Source organism: Mustela nigripes, chromosome 3 (assembly GCF_022355385.1).
Source record: "Mustela nigripes isolate SB6536 chromosome 3, MUSNIG.SB6536, whole genome shotgun sequence".
Taxonomy (NCBI): domain Eukaryota; kingdom Metazoa; phylum Chordata; class Mammalia; order Carnivora; family Mustelidae; genus Mustela; species Mustela nigripes.
The window spans coordinates 34168934-34183268 of NC_081559.1; the positions used below are offsets into that span (position 1 = coordinate 34168934).

The window sequence follows — 14335 nt, forward strand, 5'->3', positions numbered from 1 at the left end:
AATAGTCACAAGTTTCTCTACATTAAATGCAAATACTAAACATTGTTTATATAAGGAAACACTACAAAACATTTTCTATTACTGCATCTTTGTATCTATATCTGTACACCCCACTGAAAAGGACATTGAAGAAGTTGATGGCATCATAATGTTAAGATGGTGATACCTGAATTTCTGTGGGTTTCATGTGCCCAGAGATAAGATGGTATTGATAATGAGCCTCTGACCTGGGATAACTCCTCCCACATCTACCTCTTGGTCCTTCTTACATACTTCCTCTGGGAGAATATTCCTTTAACGCTAAGGACACCACATACTTTGCTCCTCAAAAATACAAACTCTAGATTGTCACTCAAAATCCTCCTTAATTTGTTTCTTCTTTTCTATGTTAATTTAGGTCTCCTTCTTTCCTAATACAAAGGCTTTCTTCCAGACAGACTGAACTTCTTATGGAGCCTGAACCACGGTTTCTCTGTACCATTCTTTGTAAAGTATTGGGTTTGCTTTTGCTTTTTTGTCAAGCTGGAAGTTTGTTGTTAGGCAGGATCAGCTTTTGGGAGGACAGACCCAAGGAAAGACCCATGTGGGTTCAACAATTATGAGCAGCCATTCTGGAGAACGGTATGGCAGTTCCTCAAAAATTTAAAAATAGAACTATTCTATGATCCAACGGTTACACTTCTAGGTATTTATCCAAAGGATACAAAAATACACATTAGAAGGAGTACATGTACCCCAATATTTATAGCAGGCTATATATGGCTCTTGTCAACAATAGCTAAACTACAGAAAGGCTCCAAATGCCTACCAACTGATGATTGGATGAAGAAGATACAGCACACACACACACACACACACACACACACACACGCACACACACAATGGAGTACTACTGAACCATCAAAAAGAATGAAATCTTGCCATTTACAATGATGTGACTAGAGCTAGATTGTGTTATGTTAAAATGAAATAAGTCGATCAGAGAAAGGCAAATACCATATAATTTCACTCATATGTGGAATTGAAGAAACAAAATGAATGAACATTCAGGAGGGGGTAAAGAGAAAGAGAGGGAAACAAATCATGAGAGACTCTTCACTGTGGAGAACAAACTGTGGGTTGTTGGATGGAGGTGGGTTGGGGGGTGAATTAGATGGGTGGTGAGGGTTAAGGAGGGCACTTGTGATGAGCACTGGGTGTTATAGTAAATGACGAACCATTGAAACCAGTATTGAACTGTCTGTCAACTCACTAGAATTTAATAGTAGTATATCATATTATATTAATATTATAACTAGAATTTAAATTATTAAAAAAGCACCTGGGTTACTCAGTCAGTTGAGCATCCAACTCATGATGTCGGCACAGGTCAGATCAAACCCTGTGACTGGGGGGGGGGGGGTGTCCCTGCTCAGTGGGGAGTCTGCTTGAGACTATTTCTCTCCCTTTGCCCCTCTCCCTGCTCATGTGCACGTGCCCTCTCAAAATAAATACATAAATCCCTACAAAGGTAATAAAAAAATAAAATGCAGAAAAAAACACAAAACCCCATCTAGTTTCCCCTGGCTGCAAAACTCATCTAACCCACCCTCTCTTTCCTCATGCCATTCTTTGAATCACTACTTAATCAAGGTTTCCTTACCTGTCTACCAGGAAAAACCATCTACTATCCTTTCATTGTCTACCATCTCTTCTTATTGCTGTTATCAGAGCTCTAATATTGTATTAGTTCATGTAAGTTATTTTTTTTCTCCTCTTAGAGAAGGAACCCCATGCTGCTAGAAGTCATGGTATTTTATTTCACTGCTTAGTGTCTCACTGTCAGGGTGCCTGACCAAAAAAAAAAAAAAAAAAAAAAAAGTCTATACATATGGAGCAAGACATATGCATTTTACTATTGATTGAACATAATAAGAAAATTTTTTTCACTTGCCTTTTTTAATCAAAGCAATCCAAAAAAAGTATGTCAGAGTAAACTGCTAAAAGCAGTCTTTAAAAATGCATGTTCTTTATTTTCTGACTTGTTCCTCTGTTACTGATAAATATCACTTAATAGCTGTGCTTTGGATTACAGTGTGCTGTGGGAATTTAATCCTTTCTGAAAACTGCTATGGACCTCTGTATAACTTGCCTGTTGACGTGTCTTAGAAGCTGAGTTGTGCATAATCATTGCCATGTAGACTGACAACTTATTTCTCCCAAATCTCATTGTATTAATTTTCCTGTTTATACAATCTCCAACTTTTTAAAATTCTTTCTTTTAAGATTTTATATATTTATTTTAGAGAGTGAGCAGGATGAGGGGGAGAGGGAGAGGGAGAGAGAGTGTCTTAAGCAGACTCTGCACTGAACACAAAGCCCAACTCAGGGCTCCATCTCATGATCCAGAGATCGTGACCTGAAATCAGAGTGGGACGCTTAACTGACTTAGCCATCTATGCACCTGGAATCTTCAAATTAAAAAAAAAAAAAAAAAAAAAAAAAAGATGGTTTTAAAAGTTTTTCTGATTACCTTTCAAAATGAGGTAAATAATCCTCCTTAAAAGATCCCCAAGGGAAGAGAAGGAAACTAAACAAAAGAGACACTGGTGTGGCTATTTGTTCAGAAAGCCCCAAGTTCAAATTCTGGTTCCTCCAAATACCCACCCTTGACTGACCTTGATGAACTTATTCGCAGCAGGAGCCTAAGTTTCCTGAACAGTGAAGGTTATCACTAGACAAGCCTGGGAAGGCTATGCAAAGATTAGGAATATTATTTATAAAGAGTGTAGTGCAACTTCTGATGCAAAGGAGCCACAGAGTCCGTGGAAATTTTCATCACAGTGCTCCTGCTGCTGGGCATTGTTTAGAGCTGACCTTCTGCTTTTCCACTAGTAACTAGGAAACAGGGAATAACATTGAGGATATATCCTATATATTTTTTAAAACCAGGACTCCTGTTTATTTCAAGTCTCCCCTTCAGGTGGCAGGAAAAAAAGTTGGATGTTACAATTGCCAATGATGCTAAACAATTCATTAATGTTGTTTAAGAGCTCACTTTCTTAATTTATTTTTGAGTTTGTTGTGATTTGACTGGCAGGGGAATTAAATTGAATTACAAAAAAAGTCACCTTGACAAATGTAAAACATTCTGAAATATAAAGTAGAGGTATAATTTGGAACAGAAATAGTAATACTATTGAATCTTCATGAAGGATTTTGCTTTTCGTACTAGCTTTGGGTTTATAGACATATACAATTTTAGACTCAGGAGGATACTTAGAAATAACTTATTTTAATCTACAGTTTTATTTGAGGAAACTAAGTCTCAAGAAAGATGTTTTATTGAACTCACTGAGCGTGGACTCAAGATCATCTTAACCCCCTCTCCAGAATGGTTCTGCAAAATATTTTAATTTATTGTAAATATTTCCTCAATACATCTAATTTATATCAAAATTATTTTTACTTTAAGGAAATAGTCACTACTTTATTTGTGAATATTTTTTAAAGATCTAATTTTAAAAATTGCTTCTTAGAGATTTTGTTCTTTGCTACTATTTTGAATGAAAAACAATTTGGAAAAAATGGGGGTGGTATTATTTTCATTCACATGAATATAAATAAAATATATAAGCTGTTTGAACAATTATTTTAGAGATTCTTCCACTTGTACATTCAGCATACATTTATTGAAGCCATAGTATTTAAAATACTTATTAAATATTCACTAAAAATGTATTTATCAATTTTATAAAGTATTTTTATTAGAACTAGAGTTAAGAAAGAAGCGTTCCCTGCCAAATTCTTACACTGGTATTTGGCAGTTAGACTAATCTCTCTGCCCCTCATTTTTCTGTCAGTATGCCAACAAAAATATTGTCCTCAGTAGAAAGTCAATGAATTTATATTTAAACTATATTTTATAGGAAGGAAAATGAAAACTATTATCAGTTAAAATCTACATTAGTTCAATTGTTATAACAAATAACTACAAAACCTCAGTGGCTTTATACAATACAACCTATCTCTTGTTCATGTCATAAGACACAACAAATGTCCCAGGCCTGGGATAATCCATTAGTGGGTCCAGTGGAAATTGGGAAGTTCTCCCCATAGTTATTAGGAAGTTTCCCTGTGGTCCACCCTCATTTTGATGGCCAGACCTCAGTTATGTGGCTCCCCTCACTGCAAGGAATGCTGGAAAGTATAGTTTAAGTGCATGCCCAGAAAAAGCAAACATATTTGGTCAGCATCTGCCTGGACTCTGCCCACAGATCCTCTTGGCTTCTGCATTACGAGAACAAACAAAACTATACATTGCATTCTCTGAGTAAAGTGCCTCTCATTACCCTGCAGTACTAGAATTTCTTAAAGAAAGTGTCAACATTTGAGCTATGCTTGATGACTTCAGTGAAGGTGTTTTAAGTAGAGTTAATTTGGCAGTATCTCTACAATCCTCATCCACCTTGATAAAAAAAAAAAAAAAGTGAATAATTAAATCATCTAGATGTTTAATTGAGAGTTTTTAAAGACCAAAGATGATGTTTGAAATTCTGTTTATCATCATACCCTATGATAAGTGTTATTCCCTGCAACCATAATAAAATGAACTGTTGAATATAAGTCAGTATGTGAGTTCTGAAGTCTTATTGTGAGAGATACATGCTGGGCAGTGGCCAGGAAACCTGTGGGTTTATCAGGTCTTTGTTAATTGCCATCTGTGTGACCTTGAGCAAGATGCACAAAGGTTCTGAGCTCTTTTTCACCTGTAAAATCATTTAGGATTATTTGGGTATTCTATTCTACTCCAGTGTACCTCATCTATTTTATTATTTTGTTAAGTAATACACCTTATCTATCTTATTAAAATGGAGGTTTTACTCTGTGTAACTTCTTCACAAAAACATGGACTTTCTTTCCAATTTTATTTAAAACCATGTATTCTCCAGTTGCCTGAGCTATGGTTCTTTTTCTATTTATATTTGAAGAGGTGACATCCCTTAGATGTTGGAATTGACAGAACTGACCCAAATGACAGAGTTCACATGAGAGAAGAGCAATAATAAAAAATAAAAAAATTGGTCCTGCTCCCTCATGCCCTTTTGTTATGGAAACATGGGAGCCTGTGCCCTCTTTTTCCTAGAGACTTGGGAGATGGAATAACAGAAGTGTAAGGAAAGGACCCTGGTGCTCATTTGGACTCATAGGAAAACCACATCAGGCTGTTTGGCTCTGACCAGCTCCAGAGACCATAGTTTTAAAAGACTCCATGATGTGCAATTAGCATCCAGGCCAGTGTCCCCGGAAGGGTGAGAGCTCTAGATTTGTACTGGAAAGAAGATGTGAGCAGCAGCAGACAGACTGCCTCATTCTGGATTCTGAAGGGTGTCTGCTTAAAACAGAAATAGACTAGTTCTGAGTTACTCCAGAAACAGGACTACCAACAACCAACTAATGGTGGTGCTTGGAGGGAGGCCGACTCGGGCTATGTATGAGAGTTTTCTAGCAATTAAACATGTTCAAAAGAGAGCCAAACTTTCCCCATGAGGTGAGATGTCCCCTCCCCGGAGCTCTCCTCCCAAAGGCATGGGACCAGCTCAGTAATGACATACACACACCTTGCCTTTCATGAGCTGTTACAACTGTGATTTCTAAGGTCTCTCAGTTTTAAATTTGATGATTGAATCTAATACCCATCTGATAATGCAATTTAGTTCAGTGCCTCCTTCAGCACTTCAAATGTGCTGTCTTTTCTGCCTAATTAATCTCCCTTGATCACCTTTCATTATTTCCATTGTTCAGCAGTTGGAATAGAATGGAGGCACTTTGATCCTGCTGATTACGCTGATATGAGGGGACAATTCTGAAGCATTCTTTTTGTCCACAGGAAGCTCAAACGCTCATCACGTACATGGGCTTTGGTCCCTTTGTCACCAGGCACTGAGTCCATATTCTTAACCAAGGAATCCCTGTGTGAGAGGGTGAAATTTTGGGAATAACTACAGTCAGGAACCACAGAGATAAAAGCCTCTTGTGTAAATCATCTGAACCATATGGAAGTGCATTAAAAATAATTAAATGACATGGCAAGTTAATTCTTATATATTGCAAAAAAAGGAAGAAGGGAAGGGAGGAAGGGAGGGAGGAAGGGGAGAGAGAGAAGAAAGGAAGGGACAGGAAGACGGAAAGATCCTGTGTTCCCCCAGGAGCGACTGATCGTATTTCCAAAAAAATACTCGTTTTCCCAGGCAAATAACTTGTTTTTTTGATTGGTCAGCAAGTCAATTAGAAACATATGTGGGTTCACAAAAACAATTTTAGCTCACTCATATTTGTCATTGAGGGTTACTGGTTCATGGCATGGTCCATGTACTGGGTAAGGGTGGAGAGGTGGGAGGAAGAGGTTGTACATCACAGCTTAGGATGGGGTTAGATTCTGGAATGAAGGCTAATTAGCTGACTGACCTGGGTGAAGCATGCCTTCATTCATTCATCTTGTCTATTTTCACTGAGAACTTTGTTAGATACTGAGGACCAACATGAAAGATACAGTCTCTAGTCTTAAGAAGCTGTTACAGTTTGGAGGGCGTACTAGACATATAAATCAACAATTACATGACCTTCCTAGCCAGAAAGGAAGCAAGTCTGGAAAGAGGATAATGCTGTCAGTTTTATGTGTGTGGTCCACCAGATGGCCATATGCACAGGTTCATCAGTATAATAGTGTTTTTTTCTTTGTCTCTAGAGCTTCACAGGGATTTTCCAGTTTTGGAGACATACAAGAATCCTCTCTATCACTTCTCTTTTTTTCAAAGATTTTATTTATTTGTTTGAGAGAGAGAGAGGGAGAGAGCAGGAGAGGAGCAGAAGGAGAGAGATAAGCAAACTCAATGCTGAACATGGAACCCAAAGTGGTCTCAACCCTATGACCCTGAGATCATGATCTGAGCAAAAATCAAGAGTCAGACACTTAAATAACTGGGTCACTGGACTAAGCCACTGAGCCACGTCCCTCCTCCATACACTTCTGTTGAAAGAGTAAATGTTGATGAGGAAGAATGAGTCAAAGAAACTGAGAAAAGTCAGCATCTGGTTGGGGACAGATCTGGTGGTAAAAGTCATCAGACCTGGGAAGCCAAACCCTTCTAGGTGGCTCAGGGCCCCCATGAAGGCATGAAGAATAGGAGGAATACGGTAGAAGCCAAAGAGACAAAGTATAAATCCAGATACAGCATAAAGAAGGGGATTCCTGAGAAGGAACTTCACAATTAGCTGCATGAAGTGTGATAGAATTGGAAACCTGAAGAAAAATATTTTGGTCATGAAAAGGTTGCTCCTAGTCTGTTATCCTTACTTGTCCTTCTTTAACTTTGTAAAGTTTTTTCCGGCGAGATAAACACAACACCAGGCAAAGTGGGTGCAAGGCAAGATTTATTAAAAACGCTCTCCGGCGAAGTTTCAGGGCTCAGGAGAAGGGGAGCCAGGAAAGTTGCGCCGGGAGGAGGTGGGCACCCTCCGGCGAGGTTCCGCCACTCTGGAAAGCAGAGTGGCGGAAGTCGCGCCCAAGGCAGGGAGGAGGGGGCTTTTAAGGGGTCTCGGAGGAAGCTCAGGGGTCTTTTGGAAGTTTCCCTTATTTGGATATCCCGCCTGCTCATCGGGATCCCATTGGTCCACAGGAGCCCGGGGCGGGGGTCTCAGATTCCTGCTTGGGCCTTTGTTCTCCTGTCCGAGCTCAGGTCTTGTGGCGGGAACTTTCGCCATCTTTGGTAGCCCCCTTCCTGCCAGCCCAACAAACTTGAACACCCTAAGAAATTTAAGACCATAATATGCAAAGCACACAGTTTGAAAGACGAATGGAATGGAATCTACATACGTTTCTCCCAGCAACATTTCAGTTCAAGATCAGATTTCAGTGGGAGCGTCAGACTTAAATTTTTTTTTAATTTTGAAAAAGGTTATTTATTTATTTGTTTGTTTTTTGAGAGACAGCTCGCAGGAGCATGAGTGGGGGGAAGGACAGAGCATCAGGTTTTAGATCAATAGATGGCATTCAGTCACTGGAGAACAAAGGACCACCACCTTCCACATAGCTGGCCTTGTGCTACATGATCAGGCTAAGAAATTTAGATCTGAAAGAATTAAGATCCCACCTAGAAATTTACTGCAGTGCCTAAGATTGACCTTGTTCAGGAAAGTTTATGGTACCAACATCAATTTTGTTCTTCAGGCTTTAAGAAAACATTGAAATATATGGAATGGGATAAATTCCTCCTGATCCTCTGAGCAGATTTCTTTGAGGTTTTGATCTGTCTTCTTGTATATATTTCTTAGTCTGATTGTCTGCTCTCCATTTGTTTATTTGCAACAGCTATTTTGAAGATTTTCGTAGGATTTTACTTAGAAAATGCATTTTATAGGAAGCTTCTCATGAATCTATGTAGGAAACTAGATTTATTCCCAAATAAAATTCTCAATAGTACATTTACGATTTTCTTCCAGATTTTTCAACTTTGTCCTCAGTCTGCGAGGTAGATATTAAGGTATATCCACACACAAGTCCAAGTAGCACGATTTCTTCCATCCTTCTGTTCAAGTTTCTCTAAACAAATCTGCCAAAATTCACTGAAGTCTAACCTCTGGAGCCTGAAAACAAAGAAGGAAAAAAGACTCCTTTTTGTTTCCAAAGCTGAATTGGGCTTTTATTTAGTTGAGGTTGGAGACCTCAGTGACACTTCCCCAGTCTGTGTATGCGAGTAATTTCAATAAGAACAAAGAAACTGATGCTGGTGGAGGTGCTCTGACACACATCCTCAACCTTTCATATTTAAAATGCTACCCAAAGCCGCAGGAAGGAGATTGGATCCAATGTTATGTATAAGCATTTTTTAGTTTGGTTAGTTTCAGTCCCAGTGGGAAAGGACTGGGGGTGTGCACGTCTGTGTTTGTCTGTGTGAGAGAGAGAGAGTAAATGCTTAATATTGGTAGTGGAAAAAAATACAGAAGTTGATAATAAAAGCAAGCATCTCAATGTTTTGTTCGAAATCTGGAAGAGAAGGTAAAGTGAAACAGATGGGTCATTAGGCTTTGAGGCTGTGACATTTGGAAGCCACAGTTACATTTTCCTTGAAACTGTGAATAAACAGCTTGGAAATAGTCTATGATGTTCTTTTCTGATACTGGTTTTATTCCATTTGACTCAGGGCGCTGAAAAGCAAGTGTTAGTTAAATTGTCTTGTTGTAATTATTATGCAGGAATGTATCACTTTTTAAATATTTTTACTTCCTATATTCCATTTTAGTGTAACTGGGATTCAGGCTTATATGAGGCCCACTTAAAGGCCAGGAGTCTTTCTGAGGTTATTATAAGACCACCCTCTTGGTTTAAGTTTTCTCTCATAAAATAATATTCATGACATGTTTACACAACGGTATAGCTTTCTGGAGCTGGAAGGAACCATAGCAATGTGCGCAGAAATGAAGAGCAAACAAATGCGAACAGGCAAAGGCTATTTATGCAGAGCTTGCTATAATAAGGCAGTGAGCCACCATCACTTAGAACTGCAGAGATTTGAAGGCAGGGAGAAAAGTAAGAAATTCTTGGTGGGAAACGGGCTAGACTTCAGATGGGACCCAAACGGAGGCTGTTGGCATGGGAAACTACAAGCAAGGCCAACCCGGGGGTCATCCTATGTGACTGGATGCGAATGCAGATTTGATTCTCATATATGGGGGTCCCATATTGGAAGCAGGAGCAAAAATTAGGGAAGCTATCAGTGATTACGTAAATCCTGGCTGTTTTGGGCCAACTGTCACACGGATTATTGTTTGGCTGTCTGGATTGTTTGTTAGAGATAGTAAGTAGTTTGACTTCTAGAAGTCTGACTCAAGGAAAGTAGACTGGATTTCTGGACTCATTACCCATATAGATAATGGGTTGGAGTTCTATTTTTATAAGTGACCTGGCAATTTTCCATTTGCATTTTCAATTTCTCAGCGATTATCTAGTCCAGATGTCGAAAGATTAAATAAATTCATAAAGAACAAATGGCTAGAGTTTATTTAAATTAATAGTATCTTTTACATGTGTAGCACTACCTAGTTTTAAAAATATATTAAAATGGGGCACCTGGGTGGTTCAGTCATTAAGCATCTGCCTTTGGCTCAGGTCATGTTCCCAGGGTCCTGGGATCAAGCCCTGTGTCAGGTTCCCTGCTCAGTGAGGGGTCTGCTTCTCCCTCTCCCTCTCTCCCTGCTTGCATTCCCTCTCTTGTTGTTTCTCTCTCTGTGTCAACAAATAAATAAAGTCTTAAAAAAAATTTTTTTTAAATGTAGAATATCATTAGATCCTTCCAGTTAAATTGGAGAGGTTAGATGGGGCTGGTTTTATCTCTATTTTGTAATTAAGAAAAATGAAGCTTTGAGAGGAGAACCCAGTGCTCAGTGATGTGGGTTACTGGCCCATGACCATGCCAGAGTTGCAAACCTGGGCCACTCAGATGACCTCACCTAGGGTTTCTGACTATATTACAAACCATGTCTGCCTCTGCACCATAGATTCAGGTAATGGGGAACCAAAGTGGGACATTTGTGTTCTCACGCTGCTACAAGTCATTGAGTGTTTGAACTAAAACATAAAGAAAGCAAAATACATATTCTTTGAACCATTTCTGTGATTTTTTTTTTTTCCACTGCAGTCTTTCCCAACGAATTCTCATTTGAATGAAACTTTCAACCTGGTGTATTTTACAACTTGTGATTGTTAGATAATCAGATTTTTGAAAATACTATTAGCTTTGTGTCACTTTAATACATTTACAACACTCGCTTCATTCTCTTGTTTCATTAGGAACATTGTACTTCCCACACACATCGGAAAGATGCCTGAGGTGTTGAGAAAACTACTAAATAAATAAATTAATTAAAAACCTATTGAGCAGTATGCAAGGTGCTAAAGGCACCATGAAACAAAACAAATCTTAGCCCTTGCTTCCAAGAACCCAGGACCTTTTGGGAAGAGCAGATACATGGAATGCAGAGATGAAATCCTAGCATGGGGTGGGGATATGGGTGGAGGATACTTAAACTGAGTGACCATGACTGAGAAGCCTTCCAGGAGGAACAAAGACAAGATACAAAGATCTTCAAAGCAGATGAGTTAGAAGACAGTAGCACAAAAATAGCCTTGTTTGAGTTAGAAGTGGAGTGGGGAGGAAGAAGGTCCAGCCGGTTTGGTAGTGTCCTTGAGCACAGTGTTCATGTGGAAAATTATGCAGTTGGAGAGGAAAGGAAGAATGACAGTGGGAATCTTGTGGGTCATAATAAGGAGATTAGACGTAATTCTGTGAGTAAAAGGAGGCTTCTGGAAGGATTTTAGTCAAGGCTACATTATAAACAGGTTTGCATTTCGTTTTTGTTTTTGTTTTTAAATACTTCTCTATGTGCATTAGAGAGTGGCTATCACATCCATTCCCTGAGATAACACTGTTTAGAACACAGCAAGCGGTGATCACTCATAAACCATCTTTACTACATGTGTTTTTAAGCACTTCTGTATATGTGTAACAGAATGGCTATTGCAATCATTCGCTGAAAAATACACTTGGTTAGATTTGCATTTTAAACAGATTATTTTGACAGTATATGGAGCTCATACTTCAGAGAAACAAGGATAGAGAATAGGAGACAAGCTTCAATAATTCAAGGGCAATGATTAGAGTTAGAGCCACACTAATTGAGGTAGATGTGATACAAAGTACAACAGAAGGGAAAGCGAGATATTCACAAATAAAATCTGTAGACTCTGCTGACTGATAGAGTTGGGAAGTAGCAGTTAAAGAAAAGGAAAGACAAGCATCTAGCTTGGGTGATAGGCTAGACAGGAGAGGAGGAACTGCTGGTTTAGGGAGAAGTGGTGTCAGTCCAAGATCTGAAATGTTTAAATTTGTGTTATCCATGGGACATCCAGATGGACTCACCTAGCAGGCCATTGGATAAATGAGTTAAAGCTGAGGATCATGATTCAGGATTGTGATAAACTATTTAGAAATCACTAACAATCCGGGAAGATAAAAATCACAGGAAGAGTGTATATAGAATGAGAAAAATGGTGGCTAAGATCCCATCTTGGGGATGGCACGTAAAGGATGCATGGAGGAAGGAACATAGGAATGGCAAGGAAGTAATGTTGGATGTAGAACACAACCCTGGAAGATGGGCCATTATTGAAGCCAAGAGAATTGAAGTTATAAATGAGAGTAATCAAAGAGTTGTCAAATGTCTTAAAAAATGTTTTTTAAATTTGCTAATTAGAAGGCAGTAGGTGAGCTTAGCAAAAGCAGTTTTAGCAGAGTGGTGGGCTGAATTCATGAATTCAGAGTGCGTGGCAGGATGAATGGAAGATGAGACAGTAAAGACAGTGAGTCTAACATGCTCTTTAAGAAGTTTCCTTGGAGTTGAGCACCAGAGTTACTAGAAGACTGAAGACTCATTGAGGTTCTCTTCTTCCAATGAGAAAACTATTTCCCAATGATATTAACTTGCACACCTGTTATATTTAAATGTTGTAATCTCCAACACACTCCCAGTTGACAGAAACATATATATATATATATGCAAATTTTTATTTATTTGACAGGGGAAGAGACAGCAAGAGAAGGAACACAGGCAGAGGGAATGGTAGAAGCATGCTTCCTTTCCACTGAACAGGGATCCCATTGCAGGGCTTGATCTCAGGACCTTGGGACCGTGACCTGAGCCAAAGGCAGATGCTCAACAACTGAGCACCCGGGTGCCCCCCCCCACCAAATATATTGAAAACATTTGAGAAAAACGCTCTTTAATGTTTTAAAGGAATCTTGGAAGGATTCAACTTTGGTTTAACAGAATGTAATTCTGGTTAATACACAGAATCGACAGAGGAACTGAAAGTCCGAAGCCACAGCACGGAGCCATTACCAAAGTTGGACAGCAAAGAGAGAGCTCATCACGGGGCATCTTCCAGAGAGCCTGTCAAAGCTCAGGAATGGGATGGAACACCAGGACCACCTGTGGTTACCAGTAGACTGGGAAGATGTTCTGTGAGCCCCACTTTGTTAGCAGGAAACCACAGCTCAGGTAAGAGAGATAATGGTCTTTCATTGCCATTATCACTTAGAGGACCATAACCACAGATATGGCTGTCCTTACTCACAGAGACAGCATATAAGCAGCCCTTCACACCAAGGGATGAGACAATGTGTTATACCACTCCAGGGAGCATTATCCACATGGACGGTAGAGAAGTGAACAGTGCTTCTTGGAGTTATACGGTGAAGCAGCAATAACAGCTCAGAACATCTTGTACCACATTTCGTCTAAAGCATCTAGAGGCCTCACTGAAAGCACTTTTAATTTATAAAGTTTAAGTGATTTAGAATTTATGCTTCCTGTGCTTCAGAGATGATTTTAGGCAACTGGGACAAAATGAACAGAAAATGGAAGTGAGGATATATAGGTAACAAAAACTGAAGGCAGGAGAGAGAGTAGATATCATGAAGCATGTAGACAGATGATCTGAATGCTGTAGTGGGACCGTGGGCACGCTGCTGAGTTTCCAGCTCTACTTTAGAAGAGTTAGAACGTTTTAATCAAATACACCTTTAGATTTTACCAGTTGAAATTAAAATCTGCAATGCAGTTTTGCATTGTTAATAGATAAATATCTATATAAGCCTCAGATGTTTAAAAGCAGCGTATGTTTGCTTTGAAGTGATTAGTCTACATAATGGAATCACAGAGAGCTGTCAATTGAACGAAAAACAAAAAACAAAAAACAAATAATCAAGTGACCTCCTATAGTTCTCAGGTTTCTATCCCTTAAGAATGTTAGGGTTCTGAAGGAAAAACCAATCCTTTAATGTTCTTTTCAACTCTGATACTCATCTTGGAAAGCAATTTACATGCATTTAGCCTGTGGACTCTTTGGCAGTTATGCACAAGTTAAAATTGGAACAGGATGAATGATCTCGTATTTGGGAAGGGATGTTTCTAGAATAGGACCTGGGCAGAGACAGAGCAGTATCTTTCCCAGACTTAAAATGTAACTTATTTCGTGATGGAGCCATAAAAATCTTGGAGAAGAGACAAGTGAATTTAGCAGAAAGTAAAAATTTATTTTTGTTAGTAAAGTATAAATAGCTATAGGTATATGAGAAGATATGTGCATTTCCTCAAAAAGGAAAAGAAACATAGGAACAGATTATATTTTGTAGAAAAAAGCATCTCTCCCTAAGAAGGTTGACCTCATGATTCAGTTGGGACTAGAATTAACCTTGGCTTATTAGTAGTATTTTTAAAATTATTTAAATTTGTACCA

At 38.9% G+C, this 14335-nt stretch overlaps 1 protein-coding gene across 2 annotated transcripts in view; it reads left to right on the forward strand.

Annotated features, from left to right (window-relative positions):
- Window positions 1-14335, forward strand: part of NYAP2 (neuronal tyrosine-phosphorylated phosphoinositide-3-kinase adaptor 2) — a 259768-nt gene that overhangs the window by 177026 nt on the left and 68407 nt on the right. For both annotated transcript variants that reach the window (XM_059393601.1, XM_059393602.1), the window contains exon 6: window positions 12889-13095. In XM_059393601.1, the coding sequence (XP_059249584.1) occupies window positions 12889-13095 (207 nt within the window). The remainder of the gene's footprint in view (window positions 1-12888; window positions 13096-14335) is intronic.